The sequence below is a fragment of the Protomyctophum parallelum genome, assembly GCF_964188405.1.
Source record: "Protomyctophum parallelum genome assembly, chromosome: 21".
Taxonomy (NCBI): domain Eukaryota; kingdom Metazoa; phylum Chordata; class Actinopteri; order Myctophiformes; family Myctophidae; genus Protomyctophum; species Protomyctophum parallelum.
This window is the reverse complement of record NC_139713.1, coordinates 18893201-18917039: the sequence shown is the minus strand read 5'-3', so window position 1 is coordinate 18917039 and position 23839 is coordinate 18893201. Positions and strand designations below refer to the sequence as shown.

General features: G+C 42.7%; 1 protein-coding gene across 1 annotated transcript in view; it reads right to left on the bottom strand.

The window, feature by feature from the left end:
- The window catches only part of grin3a (glutamate receptor, ionotropic, N-methyl-D-aspartate 3A), a gene marked incomplete at its 5' end in the record, with an annotated part of 69739 nt that overhangs the window by 8492 nt on the left and 37408 nt on the right, over nt 1-23839 (bottom strand). Inside the window, 6 exons of the mRNA XM_083793275.1 lie at nt 1413-1483; nt 1739-1900; nt 6909-7060; nt 8503-8618; nt 19564-19709; nt 22852-23235. Coding sequence (XP_083649401.1) covers nt 1413-1483; nt 1739-1900; nt 6909-7060; nt 8503-8618; nt 19564-19709; nt 22852-23235 — 1031 coding nt within the window. The remainder of the gene's footprint in view (nt 1-1412; nt 1484-1738; nt 1901-6908; nt 7061-8502; nt 8619-19563; nt 19710-22851; nt 23236-23839) is intronic.

Here is a 23839-nt window from a genome sequence, read left to right as displayed (position 1 = left end):
ATTAACCGTTGGGGCGAATTATTAAACCGTCGGGACGAATTAATAAATTAATATTTAAACAGCGACCTATTGAATAATAAGCCACGACGGAAGATAATACGCTGGGACCTACGTCTCCGCCCCGAATGGATTTCGCTGTCTCTCACCGAGCTTGTAGGTCTGCTATTTTTGAAAATTCGAAGAACGACTGACATAGAAACATAGCTTTTTCAGAAAACTGTCAGGATGCAGAAGACATTTTTAGAATCTGATCTCAGGTCAGAATGGGTTAAGGGATCACTGCTGACTTGTGCTGCTGCCTGTGACCCCGGCTGTTGTCCACCAACAGCCGGCCTGGTCATTGTTGGCTTAACTATTTGGCGTCCACATTTTTGTTTTAAAGCACATAATGGTTAAGGGAGACTCTTGGCATGTACTGTACTCACAGTAATGGTGAAATCAAGGTAGGCCTACTAAGGTAATGCCTTTCATGGTTTTTTGAGTGGTGCAATCACTCCTATAGACAGCTATGTGTGTCCCTTGGTCTGTCCGAGCACGAAAATAGCGTTTGTTCACCACCAATTGTCACTGTTGCACAGCCTAACACACAGGCCAGGGAGGAGGGCTTGTACAGTACAGTACAGTACAGTACAGTACAGTACAGTACAGTACAGTACAGTACAGTACAGTACAGTACAGTACAGTACAGTACAGTACAGTACAGTACAGTACAGTACAGTACAGTACAGTACAGCACAGCACCACTCACTTCAGACAGGTCTGATTGGTCTCATTGTAATTTCAAACGCACCAGATTCCACTTACAATAAAGAAATGCACAATGGTGGAGTGATCACAAGCAACAGATTAACAGTGGATGGACTTAGAGGATTTTTTTAAAACTTTCCATAACAATAGCTACAGTAAATTAGAATGAAACGAGGTTGGATCCAGAATCCCTAAATTGGGCAACAAAATGATACATTTTTACTAATGTATTGTTAACTCTTCACATGGTACTAATAAAGGGCATGAATGTATACGGGAGCACCCACTGATTTTAGAATGACTACATTCAGGATGCAGGATCTGCATGTGGCACTAACTATACCCCCAACGAGTTTAATTACACTGCTGTCGGTTTAGTCAATTGAGCGAGTAGATTTTCTCCAATGTTAGATTATCCATTAAAGTACTGAAAGCCTAATATATATGTGAAGCAAGAGAGAATAGAATGAGAAAAGAAAAGAAGAGAGAGAAAAGAGAGAGAGAGAGAGAGACAGAGAGATAGAGATACACAAACAGAGTCCCCAGGGGCTCAACAACAGCTTGTTTAACTACATATTTCTAAATAACTAATAGTGAATGCTCTGCCATTAATTGAATGAATTTGCATGTCATATCTAATCGACTGAATTGGAGGTAGAGGATACCTTTTCTCTGGCTTGGTTATGGTTGGTAGCTTATCATCGGTGAAGACAGAATTGAGGGCTCGGTGTAACCTCTGGAAAACAAGCCACACATCATTACATAAACAAAGAAACAGAACAGAATAAAAATGTATTTTTTTTATTTTTATTATTAATGCGAGTTAAACATGTATGGGCGGAGGTAAGAGAAGAGTTCAGCTGAGGTCCCCAGTTTCAATCTCTACCATGATGCAATTGGTGCATTGATCCGTCCTTGCTCAAAACAATCAGAGACAGTGCAGACATCGTCTTGCGCGCGTGCATGTGTGTGCGTTGGTGCATATACATACCTGGCTGGTGTGCAGCCAGTATCTGAAGCGCGGTTCCTTGACCCTTGGGATGACGAATCTATAGACGATGTGTTCGGCCACGGTGGTCACCAGTGACAAGGCTACGCCCACACACAGCATCACAAACAGGCCGGAAAAGTGCTTTATACCCATCTGTAATGTCTGTAGAGAGAAACAGAGAGAGGGAGGAGGAGGAGGATTGAGGGTGAAGGAGAGAAAGAGATAGGTGGAAGATAGCGAAGAGGCAGAGTGAGAGATTGAGACAAGGGGAAAGACACGAGAGAGATGGGGTCAGAAAGAGGGAACGGAGGGATACAGATGAGGAGATGCAGTATATGGAGGGAGAGAGAGAGATGGGGGGATAGAAAGCATCATAGATAGACATGGAGAGAGCAGATGCAGGAGTCAGACAAAATGACAGAGATAGAGGGAGAGTGATGGTAGAAGGGCAGTGGGGTAGAGGGCAATTATGAAAGAGATGAAGGGTGAGATTGTAGGGACAGAGGTAAAAAATAAAATAATGATTACCACTTCAAATAAAACATTCTAGTTCACAATGCATTCTATACATGCCTAACAGAGGTTGTCCTCATCAAAACTCTAATCAATAATCACAAGCGACAATTAACATTATGCTTTTCTGAGTGTGATACACCACATCAAGAACACAGTAACAACCTTGGACTAGGCTACTTTTTCTACTACTACTACTACTGATTTTGTCCAAACCTCACACATATTTCTGGGGTCATACTGTATGAGATCAAGATGTAAAAGACTAATCTACTGGTGATTATCGGTTGATAACATTCGAGGCGGGTGGTCCAGGTGGACATTCGAACCCATGTTTCCCCATATAACTGGCAGCTGCACTAACGCACCATGCAGCTACAATACTTGGTCAGACATATGTTACATTTATACGAAGCTCATGGACACAATGTCAATGGGCACCTCGGCGTCAGTCTTTCAACTCTAGTCAAGCTAGAAGGTTCTGAGAGGGGGTGGGACTTAAACAAAGCGGACGGGAGACTGTCTGAGAGATGAAAGAAACAGGTGAAAATAGAGGTGTGCGGACCCCCATTCTGAAATTTTATGTGTGCCAGGGAGTCAGGAACCCCCTAGAAGAGAAGATTTATGTTTAAAACAAAACAAAAATCCAAATTATTCATCATTATTCACAAAACATTTCCAAAATCTTCAAAAATAGCAGATGCCGAAGCTCGCAGCAAAAGCAACGGACATCAATAGGCTAACTACAAGGTGGGCTGTGGCTGGTCAACTAACACGCCTGGAGGAGAAGAGTGTGTGTGAGACAGTTCAACCAGATAATGTGTGGACGCTACCTGAGAACTGCAATGACATGGACATTAATAGTTGAAGGATAGGACGCTTAAGGTGTTTTGGACAGTGTTGCTTTAGGGCCTATATCTGCTACCAGAGCTGTTGCAGTAGAAGTGATCCAGGTGCACACGTATGATAAGATGTTAGCACTGTCATGTATTTTATTTTATTTTGTATTATTCATGTTTGGCCCAAGCATCTGGTGCCCCCCCAGAGCTTGATGATCAGGGCTTCAGCCCCTGGAGACATTATGTTGGGGGTGCCTGAGCACTGTAATAACTATTATGTTCAATAAAAAATAAAAAAGCACAAACACAGTTTGGCTTTACTGCATCACTAATTTACTATTATGAGCACGTCATGGGTTCTACACCTTTCCTTTTTCAAACACTGAGTTCTCTGTTGCTGTGGGGTGGTCACGTGATAACTCCAGAAAGGCAGTTCCAATTAGCTCAAAATAAAAACGTGTGCAGTTCAGAAGTTTGGGGCTCAGCCTAATTGATCATTATACTTTGATCTTCTTGGTGCCATGAGTGTACAGCGGTAACTTATCAACAACTTCATGTCTTTTTTGCCAAAAAAGTCCTGAAGCCACATCCTGATTTTCAAACATGCACCGCAACCATCACGCCACAACTCTCAAGCGTGGAGATGGGGGGGGGGGGGGGGCATGAACCCCTCATACAGACTGGGTCCATTTTTACTAAAAGCTTTTTCCGGGCATGGCCTATTGTGGGGAGTCACGGTTTGATCCAAGGAATGCAGGGGAAAACATTTGATTGTACGACCTATGGTTCAAGAGTTACTGGATGAAAGAGAACATGAAAAGGATAAAAGATAGAAGGGTGTAGTGTGTGTATAGGTACACACACACACACACACACACACACACACACACACACACACACACACACACACACACACACACACACACACACACACACACACACACACACACACACACACACACACACACACACACACACACACACACACACACACACACACACACACACACACACACACACCAAGAAAAACATTCAAGTCTCAATTGATATTCTAGTGCCATGTCGAAAAAAACAAAAAAAAAAAAACATAAAAGAAACAAAAGCCTGATTTAAAGTTAGTTGCATGTCGTGCCGTACATAGCAGATCTACAAGCCCACAACACGCCGTGAGCTTTAGACTTCCGTGTGGCCAACACACCATGCACAGCTACAGTAAGTAAAAATAAATCAGGCTTAGCAGCACTGCAGTTGCTGTCTCATGGCGGGCTGACAACAGCTTTCACTCTTCACTCCCAGAGAATGGAAACCTGTCGCCCTCCCGCTGCGAACACACAGAACCAACGCTTAGCCATAACGGAAGCCGAGGACACAAGACATTTATATCGTTTGTATAATGCCCAAGTGCCTGACACCAAAAACCAAAGAAGCTAGGTCAGCCTTTTTCTGTGTCCAAAAACTCCCCACCATGGGGTTTCCTCCGTGGATCAGCAGATTAAAGCAATGTGCACCGTGACTGTACGCACAGCATATTTGGTTCATGCCCGGCTCATGACCTGTGTTTCTTTGTGTAATATTGAAACGGCCACACATGCGCACGCACATTATGTACTGTATGACGTACAGTAATAAGACAATTACATAAATCTTCTTTTTGGTCTCTCTCGGCCTCTCTCGCTTGATGGTAACCAAATCAATACGGTATGGTTTATTCTGCATGTCATCACATACTACTACTACTACTACTAATAATAATAATAATAATAATAATAATAATAATACATAAATAAACCACTCCCCATGATCCCATAAAGTATGGTTGAATGTGTAAGAGAACGTATAAAAATATGAATGGAGTAATGAATAATTTATCTGCACTAGTTTTATTAGAGGCATTAGCTAAGAAAACGCCTGCGGCTTCCGAGACCTGCTACTAGTTGGCTAAACTGCTACAAAACACTGCAGCATCACTATGCGACTGGTGCCTGTCCTCTCAGCACTGAAGTCTATGCCAAGAAGTGGTCTTGATTAAATTAATGAGGGAAAGTGCCATTCATGCGTCATGGCCCCTTGGCCTGGCCTGTGTATATGGTGTACTGCCCTGTGTGTGTTTCTCCCACAGATCATGTGGGTATCGGCCCACTTGAGACCCCTCATTAGGTGCATTAGGAGCACGTGATCAGTGCTCCTGAAACCCTACAAAAGAGGGCTTGCCAGCCATTCTCGGTGTCCCTCTCCAGATGACAGCACCCTTCTGTTTGTTTCCCTTTGCCGTTTGATTTGCACACTACAACACACCTTCACCATATTAACCACACACCCACACTGACACCACTGATCTTACTGACTTCCACATCTCATACATTCTGCAAGCATCCTTTATATTAAGTTAATATTACGTATCTCTTGTAAATAAATTATTGTTATTGTTATTGTCAATTTGTCATGGCCCAATGGGCCGGGTTATGACACATGCCGTAAGATAGGTTACAGTATATTTGACAGTCGTCATGACAGGTGACGGGTGGGGTGGTGGCGGTGGGGGCTATTCCATCAAACAGAAGGGAGAAGAACTATAAAGCCAGGTGAAGTGTCAGCCACTTTGCCATGGAGAAAGACAACCGTAGTGTAGACCACAGTGAAGTGCACAGAGATATAGGTTAGAGTGCGAGGTTGGAGCCAGGCCTGGAGCTATTTGCCATGCAGTTTCCTTGTAGCCATGTTTGTTCACCAGTGAGTGGGTTTTCAATTCCATATGAGCAGCTAGATTGAGCGGGTGCAGTGATAGATAGGAAGACGAATGGCATGGAATAATTTAGACAGGTTGGAAACTCAGGGGACAGGCTGCAGCATTCTCTCTCTCTCTCTCTCTCTTTTTTTAAAGATTATGTTATGTTTAAGGAATGAACATTTTATTGGCCGGCACAGGAGAGACATGAGATATGACGGAGAGAGCGAGGATGTCATGTCATGTCAGGTGACATAGAGGTAGAATCAGATTTGCAGGATATCATGATAATATCGAGAGGTGAAGGCTGAAAAATAAGGTGTACTGTATAGTGCTGAAGAGAGTTGAACAGCGAGGAGAGAGTTGGCTGGGCGACTTGACTTTCATTTTGTGGATTTCCACACATTTTGTTGAAAGAAACATTGTTATATATATTGTGTGTGTGTGTGTGTGTGTGTGTGTGTGTGTGTGTGTGTGCACACGCACGCGTTGCTTCATGCGGCATACACCTTTCACTCCCAGAGAATGGAAACAGAATGATAACACAAGACATTTATATAATTCGTACGACATCAAAAACCAAAGAAGCTACAGTAGGTCCGCCTTTTTCTCTGTCCAAAAAATCCCCACAATGGGGTTTCCTCCGTGGATCAGCAGATTAACCCTGCTGATCCAAAAAATAGCAGATATATTGTAGGTTGCAGCAAGCTTTTACGTCTGGTATTTTAAAAAAATCTTATAATCTTGAAAAGTTTAGATATTTATTTATTTATCGTTTACAAATCTCTTGGTCCCAGTCTACTAGGAGCATAGGGTCTGTTCACAAACTGGCTCCTATACTATTCCTGACCTGAAATGCAAATGAGTGCTCATTAAGTGAAGCTTGTTTATCGTTATGAAACATTTTAAGTTTTACTTTTTTGTGAACATAATTCTCATTAAGTTCCATGTCCCTCCAGGGTTGGAGATAGCCCCTCTGTTGTAAAATGATATGATGAGTTGAATAGGAAATGCAGGACACACACACATGCACACACGCACACACACACAGCATTTGTGATATTTTTATATGCGTGTATACTGCGTTAATTACCTCAGTTACGGCGAAGCTGCGTTTTCCACAGGGTACCACCTTGTACCACTTATCATGCAGCGTGTCCATGAAGCCGTCCGACTTGTACTGACTGACCAGCTCTGAGATGTTGGAGGTGAAAGGAGAGTTCTGGCGGAGGCCGATGCCATAGCCTGGGCGAAAGGACACACACACACACAGACAGTAATGGTTTAAAGTGACGAAGTGCATACACTTAAGTACAATTTTGAGGTGTTTGTAGGCCTACTTTACTTTCCAATTTCCAATACTTTTACTTCTACTCCGCTACATCTCGGAATCCAAATATTGTACTTTTACTCCACTACATTTATTTGAAAACTTTAGTTTTAAAAAAAACCTAGTTTGTACATTTTATTTGATTATTACAAAGCATACATTAACCACTTTATACCTTTATATAAAATAGCAGATCTACAAGCTCACAACGTGTCGCAACGCGATGCATTGTGAGCTTGTAGATCTGCAATTTTCCAAAGATTTTAATACGTTTTGAACACTTGTGAAATAGGACATTCTGCATAATGACTACTTTTACTTTTGGTACTTTAAGTAGGCCTACATTTTGATGCCATGACCTCAAGTCAATTTTGAATACCAGACTTTTACGTAACTGAGTATTTCTACATTTCAGTATTGATACTTTTACTTACCGGTAAGTAAAACATTTGAGTACTTTTTTTCACCATTGACAGACAGACAGACATTATGTAGACACAAGACACACAGTTGTACAGTATTGTTATGTTTAGCAATCATTCTTTGGCATAAATAACAAGCGTATTTTCTACAGACCCACATAAGACATGATGTAATAAGACATGACATAATGTAATGACATTGCCATATATCAAGAGTTAAGTGTCCATTTCAATATCCCAGCCTCGTACGGTGTCCGTCTTTTAATGGGTCTTAGCTGTTGTGTGGTAGGAGTAAAGAGAATCATTGTCAGGAGCAGGGTGACCATTAGTGAGGATGTCGATGCTAATAACCAAACATCACGGTTAGGAATGACACTGCATTTAATTAGAAATGTCAGAGGGTATCTCAGGACCTGTTAGCATGTTCGCCAAGTGTGACAGATTTAACAAATCCTTCGCTGTTTGCTAATGGGACGGAACCACTCACAGATGCTCTCCGTTCTGTCCCAAAGATTCCATCTGCACTAAAGGTTGTGTTGTCTTGGCTAAATCTTTCTTTCTTTCTCTCTTTCTTTCAAATGTTTCCCTCAACTTAGTAATACAGTATTTGCTAATGTTAAAGTCAGTAGTAATACAAATTACATTTTATTTCTAACCTTTTTGTGCTACAGGGTTAAAAAAGGCAAGACAAAAGCTAAACATATTTGGCAACAAGACTAAGAAGATAGAGTAACAGACCTTAGAAAAGAAAAGCCTAAGCAAATCCTTGGTTAAATGGATTTGAGTCCATGTATTTCTTTTTTTATTATTATTTAAAAGTAATGTGTGTTTGTGATATTGTTCAATGGCAAAGGTTCCCCGCAACAACTGTCCTGTTGTATGGCAAAGGCTTCCATAGACTCAGCAATGTGTGGTAATCTCCCGTGTTGATTTACCTTCAATAGCAAAGGGCTTTCCAACGGTGAGTGTCTTACAGTCTGCGTCAATGGAGACCTCGTAGTCCAGCAGAGCTTTATCCATGATGAAAGCGTCCAGTTTCTGAGGATCTTCTCTGGAAATGAGACAAGAACTCACACTAAGTATTTTGTTGGCATGTCCACCATATTAGGTCAACAATGGCAGAGAGAGGAGGGATAACAGCCAACACAAGGATGTTGTTATTATAGTATATGGTATAAATCTAACTTTCAGTACTGCATGTACCCAAATTTGGATTGGAATTAGGGTTAGGTTTCCGTCTGCCTGTACAGTGTGTCTCTAAGCACAATAACTTATGAAGGGAAGGACATCAAATAGTGTCCATGAAACTTGGTTAGATTCTGATTCTGATTGGAAACTTGGATTTATCAGTCAGAACAGAAGAGATAACATTGGTGTTGAAAAGGTAAAGGTCACGATCAACGTTATAATCAAGAGAACATGGTCACATTATTGTCATTACTGTCAAAAAATATTTAAAGTGGAGGACCAACAATATGCAATAAACTGTCCTCGGTGAACAGCCAAAAATGCTGATGTTCAAAGCATTAGTCAAAGGTCAGGCCCAGACTACAGTCTGCATTTTCTAAATGTATTCCTAATGAGTCTTTATTGGTTTTGACTTTTTTAATGAATCACAATTATCATTGGGCAGCCCTATCTAACCCCAATGGTTACTTATTATCTTTTTTCTCCCCTGTTTTTTAATTGCCAGTTCTCCCTCTGTGTACTGTGATCTTTGTTGCGTCACATGACTCCACTAATACACATTGTGTCACTAGGGGTGCCGCAGTTAATTTATAAATACAGTAGAGTAGGAAAAAAAAAAAAAGAAGTCGATATGTGTCGATATGTGACGCATCGGCTGATTATAAAACTATCACATTTTTCGCATCATTTTGTTGATAGTGAGAATATATACGCTTCTCAGAACTAAAATAACATCGCCTGGATGCAACTGGGACGTATCCTCAGTGATGTATCCCGAGGTCATCGGGGTTTCGGGTCTCTCGAACATCATACCCCTCACTCGGGTGACCCAGCCGGGGTGATCAAGTCCCGACTTACGTCCCAGTAGCTACCCTCGATCAGACCACTAGGGAAAGACAGGGCAGCACAATCCATTGGGACCACTCCGGAACTACTATGCCGGGACTGAGAGGTACAATTCTGGTATGTGGAGGGACTAGGCTCTGTGGGTTGCCTCCTGTCCGGGCCCTTCCTACGTCTCACCAGGTCCACTCCTGATCTCAATTAATTGTAACAGTAATCAATATAATAATTGTTAAGAAAACAATTGATATAGTTGCAGGAAGGTCTTTTGGGTCTACCAGCCTCTTCTTCTCACCTGACAGACTTTCACCATTGGGGTGTTATATGTGTTACGGGTGCAACAGAAATTAACTAATCACTTCAATTGATTATAAAATATATAATTGATCATTTAATAAATAGTAAATACATTTTTGACAATTATAGGTGAAAGTAAACACTGTTACCACGACAACGGACAGCATGGATAGTGATGCCACACTGACGTCGCCAGAGTGACGGACAGTGCGGGCAGTGACATCAGGTCACATGTATATAACACCGGGGGTATACCGGGCGTGTCAGCGTCGCAGCTCCGTCAGGGAATGTTCCCTTTTTAATCAATGAAGGGTGGCTCCACTGCCCGCGTTGCGTCATTAAAATTGCCCCGGGTTTGTTTTTTGACGCACGCGACGGAGACGCAACACACCCGGTGGAGCCCCGCCGTAAGGCCGTGGGTGAGGCAACAGAGCTCAGTGTGTATGTGGAATAAAGTTAGCGACAGAAGAGGACCGAGCACCAGAACGGAGGCCAGAATAGAAGCCTCAGTCAGATCAAATAGCCCAACACTCTGAGAAGTACACGTTTGAGCCCTGGTGTATTTCTAGCCCTTTCCCGCAGGATAATTCAGTCCTCCCCGAGAAGCCATAGAAGGTGCTCAAGTGATAGCTGAGCTCTACCAAAGAGAGCCTGCCGTTACACACACATTGGCCCCTTTTCCACCGGTTGGTTCCCAGTGGGAACCAGTTCAGATCTTTTTGGTTCTTAGTCCATGAGCCAGAGCTCCAAAATTGAAACATGAATTATGAATTGAGTGGGAAAAACCATACCTATATTAGATTGTTATCACCATTAAACTTCCCAATTGAGTACTTACACGAAGACAATGATTTATTGTATTACAAATTTTACATTTTTAAATATGCAAATGAGGCATTATGTAGGAAAATATGCAAAATAATCAAAAATATGATAAAGCTACTACTGTGGAAGTGTTATGTATTAATTTACCTGTATTGATCCTATAAACACATGAATTATGAATTGAGTGGGAAAAACCATACCTATATTAGATTGTTATCACCATTAAACTTCCCAATTGAGTACTTACACGAAGACAATGATTTATTGTATTACAAATTTTACATTTTTAAATATGCAAATGAGGCATTATGTAGGAAAATATGCAAAATAATCAAAAATATGATAAAGCTACTACTGTGGAAGTGTTATCATGTATTAATTTACCTGTATTGATCCTATAAACAATTTAATATAGGTCTAGTTTGCCCACCAATTTTGGAGCTCATGGACTAAAAACCAAAAAGAACTGAACCGGTTCCCATCGGGAACCAACCAGTGGAAAAGGTACTATTATTATTCAATGAATCTAAAAATAGAATAATAGCTAAGAAGATAATCAATACTTGCAGCACTAACCATCTTCCCCAGATCCCCTCTCTAGACCAGGCATCACAATGGCCAAGAGCAAAGACAAGGACACAATCCCCTTCCAACTTCTTTAACACACACTGCCAATTATGTTTGTTGGATGATTAAAATAAAATCAAGGTGCATAAGTATGAATAGGGAAAGTCTATAATGGCTATCCCTTTTCAGCACTGCCAGAAGCTTCCATAAGTAGTCAGTAGCAGAGGTTCACAAACATTTTCAGCTCTAGACCCGAAAGAGACATTTGGTGTGTTAGATACATTATGAATGAAACACTTAAGCCCTTGTTACAATGTTGTGTTGAAGAAGGGTACAAAATATTTACCCATAACAATGTGTCGGTGACCTAAAACAGGTCGCTACCCTATATTTGGGAAACAGTCGTAGTGTAGTATGACTTTTGATGAATTGAACATGGTGGACCCTCTTGTAAACAAGTGTAATGCTTAATTGGGTCGTCCACTCACAGTTAACAGTCTTTGTATTGAGTTTGTGCTTGAAATGTACTATAATTCTGCAGACTTGAAATGTACTATAATTCTGCAGACTGTTAATAAATATTTCAATCAATCAATGAGGGCAGAATATATTGTTTACAGTCACATCATAGCCTGGCCCCAGATGTATATAACTCCCATAGCATCAGACACTTGTAGCCGTTTTGAATTTGATATCAGCATCCACAGCCCGGCAAACAATGTCTGTTTATCTCTGTCTCCACAAGCTTGAATAATGATGCAAGCTGCAACAGAACTGCTTCTGCTGTGCAACCGCAAACTAGACTCAAGAGTGACCTTACTGAGGATGCTATGCTGACTAAATAAAAAACAGATTTTAAATGATTCCTAACTCAATGCTTTGATGTAATGATGTTTTGTTGCCATACATACACCTACTGTAACATAACAGCAATTTAAATGCATGTTTTAGTTCCTTTTAATCATGTCAAGTAAAGAGATACAGTTAGTAGTTTAAAAGTAACTTGAAATAAAATGTATTATCAAAATAACCAATCTACAAGCTTATACTAGACTACATGCGCCCTCCTCGTGAACAGATCCTTCGCTGCCATGGCCTCCACTTCCACTGCTATGCCAACATCACACAACACTGCCTCTCCTCAATAATCACTGCTACCATCCTCACCACCTGCCTGCCTGACATACAACAAAATCGATGCAAATAAAGGTCCTGAAAACTCAATTGCAATAACCGATGGAAGTCCCCATCATTGGTCCAGACACCCTCAGACACTCCACTCAAAACTTCTCCCTCGACATTGATGGGTCCATCGCCACCCGCTCCTCCCAAGTCCGTGACTTTGGAGCAATCCTCGACCCCACATCACACTATGCTGCTGTAACGCGTCAATTTCCCTTCGGGGATTGATAAAGTATATCTTATCTCACCCTCTCCTTCCAGCCCCATAGTACATGTATCAAACAGATCACCAAAACAGACCTTTTCCACCTCTGCAACATTGCGTGCCTTCGACCCAAACTGTCACACACTGCTGCAGAAACACTCATTCACGTACACCTTCATCACAACCAGACTTGAACACTGAAATAGCCTCAGGGCCTCAGTGACAGGGCCTTCTCAGTTGCCTCTCTCTATGGACCTCACTCCCAACTCACATCAAAGCTGCAAAACACCATCTACTCTTTTTAAAACCACCCTCAAAACCCACCTCGTCAGACTTGCCTTCCCAACCGAATCTACATTATTGTCATACTAATGTTTCTGTAATGTTTTGACAGCAACAAGGGCAAAATGACATTTGAGGAATGTACATTGTGCTTGTCCGTTGTCCCGTCATGACGTGATGCGTTGAATTTGTAAAACAAAATGCATTAAAACAATTCTCCAAAATCTTTGAAAACCTTTGAAGGTTTTTGCCTATGAACAAAACAGCGATTTAATGTGTGTACGGACACAGGAAAGATTAGATTTCCTATGACTCCTCTAGTCTAGTCAGTTAAATAAGAATTCCTGTCAGACTCCATGCTCTCCAGCTCTAAGCCTACCTCACCCCCGGCCCGTCCTGTATCCACACATTCTGCTGTGCTCCAACAGGATGTGAGGTGAATGCGGAAGGTTTAGATGACAGCATGCACAGGGGGAAAAGAATCATGGTGCCATTATGGGATGGGAACAGTTGACAATGGGGGGGGGGGGGGGGGGGGGACATATTTATTTATTTACCAATACTTGTTTTGGGACAAATGTCTTAGTTTGAACTATAGTTATGGTTTTCTTTTTTAATAGAAGTCACTCAGCTGAGTATTGCGTGAACCTTGGTTCTAGAATAGACAGCTGCTGGGTGTTTTTTGAGAGAGAGAGAGAGAGAGAGAGAGAGAGAGAGAGAGAGACACTGTCTCACTAAGACAACATGCATGTCCATACTACAGGACATGTATAGAAGTTGTAAGAGTGGTGAGGTGTGCTATGGGTGTGACAGAGGAGTTCAAGGTGGAAGTGGGTCTGCATCAAGGATCAGCACTGAGCCCCTTCTTTGTTCGCAATGGTGATGGACAGACTGACAGACGAGGTTAGACAGGAATCCCCATGGACAATGGTGTTTGCAGATGACATTGTGAGGTGGTGAGAGAGAGGTGGAGATATCCCCGGGAAAGGAGAGGAATGAAGGTTAGGCCACAGCAAAACAAAATACATGTAGGAAGCCAAGTGGAACGGTGAGGTTACAGGGAGTAAACATGAAGAAGGTGGAAGACTTTAAGGTCAACATTTCAGAGCAATGGAGAGTGTGGAAAAGAGGTGAAGAAACGAGTGCAAGCAGTTTGGAATGGGTGGAGAAAAGTGTCAGGTGTGATGTGTGATAGGAAAGCATCAGAAATAATGAAAGGGAAGGTGTACCAGACAAGTACAAGTGGTGAGACCAGCTATGTTGTATGGTTTAGACAATCGCACTGAGGAAAAGACAGGAAGCAGAGCTGGAGGTAGCAGAGACTAAAATATTGAGTTTCTCTCTGGGAGTAACAAGGATGGATCGGATCAGGAACAGGTCAGATGTTTTGGAGATAGAACCAGAGAGGCCAGACTGAGATGGTTTGGACACGTACAGAGGAGGGATCGTGAGTATATCGATAGAAGGATGTTGAGGTTGGAACTGGCCTAGAGGAAGACCAAAGAGAAGATTTAAGGATGTAGTGAAAGAGGACATGAAGTTAGTTGGTGTGAGAGAAGAGGAGGCAGAGGACGGGGTGAGATGGAGACAGATAATTCGCTGTGGCGACCCCTGAAGGGAAAAGCAGAAAGGAAAAGAAGATAGTGATTTACTTTTCAATTAAGTTAATCAAATATTTGTAATTACTTTTTATACTGTATATATGATATGCCCAGAATAGGGATAAATTATAACATGTGTCTACCGACGTAGACACATATTTAATAAAATGTCCTACTAATGTGTATTTAACAATTTAATCTGTCTAATATACTCTCTTTGTATTATTTGAAGAATCATTATAGAAATTAAGATCAGAATATGATACTGTTCTCAAATCTAGAGAATACCAGGAGTGGCAGCTAGCCCTGGTCTCTGATTTATACATTGCTTATTCCCTTTAATCCCACATTCTAAATGAAAGTGAAAAGGTAGCGCTGTCCACTGCCTCCATGCCTAAAAGTCTTGATAATTAATTAACTTGTTATATTATTTACATAAGCGTCTGTGCAAATGTAAGTCTGATACTGAACACGGTATCCCACGGTATGCGTTCCCTCAGATTCACTTTGCTACAAGATACTTTAATTAGCGAGCTACCCTCGACAGTGAAATTGGAATAAACCAGTTGAAATGTCAAAACTACATTTTCAAATGCAAAAGGAACGTTTTTGGAGACGGGGAGATAAGGATTTTGCAGAAATCGTGAAAAGAATAAGAATATCTGCACACCGTCCATGCTGCTCCCAAAGTTATCAATCCTCCACGTCCTGATCATTTATGTACGCCTAACCCCGCATGTTCACATTTATGATAACCCGTTAAAACCGAGAAAGCATCTGGGTCACTTTAGATTTTAGCTATAAAAAAGACCAGATATAGAAGCTCATAGCACGTCACTTGAGCAGCGAGAACGGGTGTGCAGATCTTCTATTCTGTTCCTGAACTCAATTCTTTGATCCTGCACCCTTTGAAATCATTCATTTGGACGTGACTGTGCTCCTGGACCTGGACTGCATCTGTCACAGTAATTGTACCACCGCAAAGTTGCAGCAGTGTCATAAAACCTGTGAGGAATGGAAAACAGCTGACACAACCGCTGCCGCATGCCATCGTGACATTTTCATTATCATCCTACATGTACATTGTATATATGTTATAGGTACTTTAGCTACTTTAGGAATGTTCAAGGGACAGAGTCTTTTCATTTCCAGTTAATGGTGTGTTGCCAAAAACTTTGTAAAACAGTTCATGATCATTTGGATACTGTTATTATTAATGCCGTTTTCAGTGTGTAGGCTACACCCTGATGATTTATAAACATCATTTGTTCTTGATCTTGTTCTGCGTAGCATTTAATCGTTAATGTTGTGCTCAGTGTGTAACCAGAAATCATAAAGTTAATCTTTCTGCATTGCATTTAGTCATAAACATAATTTACTTCGTTGACCGGGGTCCCCCAGGGGTTTATAGTTTGTCCCCCGCATGTTTTTCCTCAACAACAAATCTCTCTTGACACGTTGTGAGCTTGTGGATTATGTTCTACAAATTCATTGCACAGTGATTCATGTTAATACATGACATCCCTCTTCATGCCCCGATTCCATCCATCTTGTCCACAATAGGGGAAACCATAAGGCACTAGAACAAACGGTGCTCTTAACGCAATGATGACAGTTCAAGGAGGTTTTGTGATGGAGAATAGAAGTCACTTTCATATTTATAGGCCGGGGCAGAAAGGTTGCTGTGCAAGTTTTGTAGAGAAAAATCATGCCACAGTATTCAGTAATAAGTGATGATGTAGCCATGGATTAAAATAGTGTTATCTAGTGTGACACAGGAGTAACGTTGCTGCCCACCGCCATCGGACTGAGCCAGAGACACGATATGAACTATATATTGTTTTAATCTAAAATGGGACAGATGCCTTCCCAGCATTAATGGGTCAATGAACCAAAGAGTAGAGGTCAGCAGCAACAAGGGACTACGGTACAGTAGGGGAAGAAGGAATAGGCAGGGGTGGCTAAATTAGGAGAGGACGAGGGAAAAGATGAAAAAGAATTGAGAAAATAAAACGTTATCTAATCCCGACACCACAGCCAAGTAAAAATATATATATATCCTGCGGAGGTCCATGGTGCTGAGATAAGGCCAGACCTGCAGGCACAGCACCAAGACACGCGTCGTTCACACACTGCACAGCTAGTAACTTGCTCCATAGTCACCGATTGCACAGGGAAGCCACGCTGTTATTAGACCCCGTCTTGTTTGTTTTTTTATCGCCTTGGCATGGTCATGCACCGTAAATTGACAACAATGGGAACTGTCAGAGTGAGGAGCGCAGAGGACAAACGCAAAGAGTGCTGTGAGACTGCTTCAATGCATGACCCACTTCCACAACCATTCTATTCTTTTTTAAAGATTTGTTTTCTGCCTTTATTGACAGTATCAAGTGAAGATAGACAGGAGAGGGAGAGAGAGAAGGGGAGAGACATGCAGCAAAGGTCGTCATGAACGGGACTCGAACACGCGACGTGCTGTCAGGCCAAAGCCTATATGTGGCTATGCGCCTGGACCACTTGGCCAGCGGGTGCCCCTCCACAACCATTGTTAACCACAAGTGCTATGGAGACCCACTCCAATGTTAGCAAAGGAAGGGTTGGAAAATTGTTTGAAAAGTTCAGAAAGACAACTGTTATGTCTCGCTCCCCATCGATTCCACATCTATGTGCTGTGAGTGTTCTGTGCCCGTCAGCGCCACCTAAGGGACGCAGAGCACTCCACAGCATACCTCAGCACAGGTGTTTCTTAGCTCCAATCTCCACTCCTGTTCGGCGTCAGCAATCAGCTCCAGAGGCAACAAAGGCCATGCCTGCCTGCTGCTCGGCGCCAGTTCTTCTCCGGTCTCCGGTTGGTAAAGTTAGACAGCCAGACTCGGGCCCTCAGTGTTTAGAGTTAGACAGTTAAACGTCCCCGAGTTTGTGAATACAAATCCGCCCGGGTGGGCTTTACTCTACTTTGCCTCTCTTTGTTGTGCATTTGGGTCACACCACACTCGAGTCATAACAACAACTTTATTATTCAACCTCCTCTGCCAACATTTTCTTAACCACAGAAGCCCTGTATACTTCTGTGTCCAACAAATAGTAATCAAAATGATCTGCACGGTCACACAGTGTAGCACCGCAACGCGTTGTGAGTGTGAGCTTACACCAGTCACCATGCATTGCTTTGTGTGGCCATTCTATCTCTTCACTGTACAGACAGAACGGGTGCACTGACCCTCACCATCCACACTGCCCTCTCCCACCTGGAGCTGAGGAACACATTTAGAATGCTGTTCATTGACCACAGTTCAGCATTCAACACCACGCCTCTCAGCTTATCGACAAGCTCAGAGATCTAGGACTCGACACCCTGTGTAGCTGGAGCTCAGATATCTAGGACTCAACACCACCCTCTGTAGCTGAATTCTGGACTTCCTGACAGACAGACAAGCCCAGCCCGGGGGGGGGAGGCGCTCCTGTACTCCCTGTTCACTCACGACTGTGTGGCCACACACAGCTCAAAATCCATCATACGTTTTGCCGAACACGCCACCATCATGGGACGGCGGTACGTGGCTCAGGAGGTAAAGAGTGCCACTTTGATAAATAAATCCTCCATTCACCATCCATCATCGGCCTGGTTAAAAAACAACAATGAGAAAAAAGTGAGGTGGTGAGCAGTGAGCAGCTTTCTGGTTCCTTGGAGTTCAGGAACTGGACCTGGGCTTGTCGTGTCACGTGACGTGGGTACTGCTGTCGAGGCGGCGTTACGAGAGCTTATCTTCCTCTGCAGGCTGAAGAGGTTTGGAATGGACTACAGGATACTGTTCAACTTCTAACCGGAGTACCACAGAGTTTAATACTGATTTCCTGCATCACTGCCTGGTACAGGTAAGATGCTTCAACACGCGTTCACAAGGCTCTACGGAGGGTGGTTTGAAACAGCACAGCCCAACACAGCACTTTACCCAAACAGAGTTGCCAGCAATGCAATAGCTACACTCAGAGGAGTACGGTTGAAAGACGCAGAGGATCAAGCTTCTTGCTGCCCCTCAAATGGACTGTTCACTTTCATATCGTTTGACAAGCTCAGGGGTTGCCTCTATCCCCAGGCCATAAGACTGAGTACATAAACTGTGAGTACATAATAAATTGTATGGTGTCGTCTGCCGTGTTTATATAGTCTGGATTATTTTATATTCAGGCATTTATTTATTTTATCATATTTTACTCATTTTTTTTATTCTATTGCCCTTGAGTACTCTGAGTTAAACTGCCAGAATGTCCCTACCTGCAATGTTGATGAGTACTGCTGTAATGTTGTGCATGTGACAATAAAACACCCTGAAAAGGACTGCTTGTGCGGCTGCTTTTGCAGTAGCAGGCTTTTATGCTATCCGGGCCTACTTCTTTTCCACCAACGACAGCATGATCCACATGCTGGATACGGCAACCTCTTTATAGTAAGCCCATTGCAATATCCTGGCCTTTTTATTAGCATTATGTTGGTGTTATATTGGCCTGTGACTTAATTGTCTGTGTGACACAGAACCAAGTCCTGTTAAAAACACTGGAGACATTTAACATTATTTGGCTCAGGTTTTTACCTCTCGTGTTCGTTCCGATAAGACTTGCAAGACTTGACCCAACCTGGTGTTTAGTATCTGTATCATGGAGCAATCTAGCAATAGTAGCAATCTCCTACTTTGATTATTTATCCCACAGGTTGAAAGATTGTTGACAAAGTATGTGATACTGTAGTTAAGTGGGCTAGGTGCTGGTCATTATCCGGTCGGAGAAGAAGAAGAAGTTGGAATTGCATGTGGATTTAATGATGTTAAAATTCCATAAACGTAGCTGACTTTGTTTGCAAGGTTTATTATGAGTAAATATGGCTTTCATAACGGCCAGTGGTATACACAGAGCAAGCATAATACAAGCATAATATGCTTGTGTAGGGCCTACATGTGTCCACGATGTGGTGCATGCTGTATATCTCTGCATGCACAGTGATGTCTTACTTAAGCAGATCTATCCCGTCTGGCGTGGCGGGAACATTGTAGCGCCTCATGTACTCGTGCATCTCGGGGAAGCTCTTTTTGAGGTAGTCCTCTGCGCTGCTCTCCTTCACGGTGGCAAAGCGGAAACCCTGTGAGGGGTGGTGAAGCTGCAACAGAAACACAAACAAACCAACAAACAAACAAAAGATGTGGTGTTCATTATGCTTTGAGTGCATCGCTACATTTTTGTATGCATTCATTTGCCTGAATGTAATGCGTTGTATAGGTGAACGTCTGCTGCAACAGCACATGATGAATGGAATGGATGCAAAGGCTGTAGTTGAAGCATTAGCGTTTTGATTTCAAGCCTTCAAATCAAATCATGTTTTGCAGCCAAGCTCTTGCTGCTGCATTAGGAGTTTCTAGAACACTTATTTAGCTGACTCAGCTATTTAGAGTTTTTTCCTTTTTTATATATTGACTAATTACATTTCCTTCCAGCAGCATGCATTTATCTTAACAACAAATAAGCCTAATATCAAAATGGTAAGGAAAAACTTTGTTATCTCCGGCGCAAGTAGTTTTACAGCAGCACTAAAAACAGCAACAAACAGTGAAGAAACAACATACAACATTAGAAATACAGTAAATGTCCATATTATTGTTAGTACTACACAATGTTAGTACACTAGGGCAGTGGTTCGCAACCTGTGGGTTCCCAAATACGGTGGGTGAATAAAGTTAAACAAAGCTATGAAAAGGCACAGTTTAATTAATACCGTACAAAATTTGAATGCATCAACTGCTACATTCCATGTGCTTATCGGGGTGTGGGGTCCCAAGTTCAAATATCATTATTTGACTAATATCATTATGTCCGTGTCCCTTTTATGCCCATATATGGAGTTATTTGTCAGGCATGCCCAAATATGGAGTCTATGCAGATGTCTTCTGGTTCTGGACAACCGGCTATCTGACAGACTCAAGACTGGGCCCGTTGGGCACTGGCCTACTTGGAACGATGCAAGTTGGAAATGAATGCCCGACGTCAGAATGATGTCAGATTTCTTGTATGTGTCTCTCTGTGTCCCTTTATTCCTATATATGGAGTTCTGTGTCAGCCATGCCCAAATATGGAGTGTTGTGAGGTCAGAACAGGCCAGCTCCATATATGGACCCTGGGCAGGGGCACGGTCCAGAGCCCGGGCAGAGGCCTTTTTAGGGCGGTTCTGGTCCAACCGTGGGTCCGACAGACTGACGCCATTATGAAAACTTGATAACAAACTGATTTGGATGTGATCTGACACAGTCGTCCGCATACAAGGTAAACAGAAAAGAGGAACTGACTGTTCCTTGGGGCACCACGGTATCAATCTTGAGATATGGTATGTCCAGCTGGTATGGCAATCTGACTGTGAAATCTCAAATAAATAGGCTAGCAAATATATCAAGGAAGATCATGGGCATGTCCACCCCCCCATCACTCCCCAGGCCATTTTTGAACAAGCAGTGATAAGACAAGCTCGGAATATTGTATCTGACCCTTTGCATGTATTGAAGCGAGAGTACGAGCTAATGCCATCCGGCATTCATTCGTTCCCCTGTCAATCAAAATGCTCAATGAGAGATTGTCGAATGGCAGCAACTAGTTATCAAGGGAATGTGTGCAATATCTCAGACTCAGTTTTTTATGTTGGTGTGCTTCATGGTGTTTTTTTCTTTTCCTTCTGTGAATGTGTATAATATGTTATTTGTATGGAGCTGTGACTCCAAGACAAATTTCTCCTTAGGGAGACAAATTAAGACAACCTTGACCTTGACACCGGGCACTGCACTCCCTGTGGTGGTGTGGAACGCGTGTGTCGAATTTGAAGACTGAAGACTTGGTGCATTCATAGTTCATAGTTATAGATGAAAAAGGGATGCTTTTGGACAGCAACAATATCTTGTATAATATAGCATAACAGACATTCTGATGCAGGAATTTCTGCTACAAGTCAGTGCAGCGTTTTCAAAGAATTCCACTCAGTAGAGCGTTTCCAAAAGGTTTACATTTGAAAGTGTGGTTTCATATCGTTACGATGCCCCTTTCATAACATCCAAGAAGATACATGTCTATCCATCTTTCTCCCCCTTTTCTATCTCTCTACACCGTCCCGTCAAATTCGTAGTAAACAAAAATGTCTTTAAATAGGTCACCAACTCTCTGAACACTTAAGAGTATTAATCCCCTCACACCAACCACAAGCTGAAAAACGGTGGCATAATTAAAGATCGAATCTAAATAGTTTAAAATATTATAGAATTATTACATTTTCAGCAGACCGAGCTTGTTCAGCTAAATATTATCAGATCGATAGACATATACAGATCTCAGACACACAGCCAAAATGATCGTGACCTACTGACAGTCTACAACAGGTTCATTTGACCCTGGTGCTTTCCCACCTACACATAGGCCTACAGTACAGCTTACTGTTGTATTTCTAGTCTAGTCCGATCGTTAGACACAATGCATTATGTTTTGGTTTGTTATTTGTGTACTAAATGATTAAAATAGAACTTGAGATTAGCACTGGAGAACACTTTTGTTGTTATTGTTTACGATGACATTGTGGTTCATGACGGCCTCGTCCCCAACCTCAGCCCATGGTTCTGTACACTGTGTGTCACAGTGTGTGCAGCATGCTTTGTTTTTTTTGTCTGTTGGGCAGTGCCAAAAAGGGTGGGGAAAAAAAAGAGGGTGCCTTGGGAATTGAATGTTTAACAATCCAGTAGTTAAAATGTTTGCACTGTGCACAAAATACACAGAATAAGAAAGAAAGAAAAACAAACTTAATGAACCTCATGGTGGAGAAAATATATATATATATAATTTTTATCCCACGATTTTGCAACCCAGTTTTTTCACCCAGTGCCAATTAACTAATGTAATCATGGGCGCTACACTTCCTCTGCCAACCTGGGGGGGGGGGGGGGGCAGCGGACTGACCTCATGCCTCCTTCCATGCATGAGGAGTCCAAGCTGCTTCTTTTCACCTGACAGTGCGTGGAAGGAACACGTTATTCCGACCAGTTCCTTTCCCCTCCATCAGGCGCCCCGGCTGGCCAGGGGGAGGTAGTTTAGAGACCAGGATAACTGCATGTTTTTGTGAGGGTACCTACCCTAGGGGACACAGGGAGAACATGCAAAGGCCCTTTCGCCAACCCCACCTCGGGTATGGGCACTGTGCCACCGTGCCACTTGCGCGGTGGAGCTTTTTTGGTGGCTATAGCCTATAGCTACATCTAGACAGTCCCGTTTCTTACCTTGGGATCATGTATCCCCGACAGCTCCTCGAAGGTCTTCTCCCCGACCATAACAGCAGCCAGGTTAGCGGTGTAGGTCGACAGACAGAACAGGCAGAAAATGGCCCAGAGGTTCATCAGCAGGCGCCCCGTCCAGCACTTGGGGGGCTTGATGGCCACGGTGCGCCCAAATAGGATGGCGTAGCACACGTTGAGCGCCGAGGAGAAGGAGAACACGCGGCTCCGGTTGCGCCCGCGGGGCGTCATGCCAAAGGGGCTGGTCCACTCGTACAGGGTGAGGAAGACGGCGGTGACATGGAGGGCGACGAAGATGCCAAGCCACATGGACCAGTGGAGAGGCCACATGAAGGCCCCGATGGGTGCTGCGGTGTCACGGGTACGCACCTGGAAAATATAATAAACAGGATGGGACAACCTTTATGTTGGTTATTGATCGTTTCAACAGTCTAAAAAGGTCAGCGGTGTGTTCACCACCAGGCAAAGGGTAGACTCAATCTGTTCAGGTAATAAAGAATACAAATATGGATAGTTTTTGACCCTCACCCTTTTGGACAGCCGTTTCTGTGATTGATGTATTTTCGAGGGGTTCACAACGGTTGCAATGTTCAGGGCAGCTTGTGTTATTGTTTACAGCCTTAACACACAGGGCTCAACTAGACTCAGTAATGTGTCACTTTTCCTGCAACCTAATCTTTCTTCTCTCCCACTTCTGTTTCTTGACCCCACCATATCACCTCTAGACCAAGGGTGCGGATCCCATTACAACAAACATGGAATTTTCAAAAACAACCAAAGAAAGAGTTTGCTGCATTTTGCACAAAGTAGCAGCCTCTGCCATTTGGAGGCCCATTTCAGAAGCCAAAGCACACTGCAGTCTTGCGACATAATGTACACTATAATCACAGTATATAGCTCCTAGAATACCCCTATGGACCCGTCCCTTACGCACCGTGGACAGCAACGCTGCCACAAAACGCACGTCATCCAA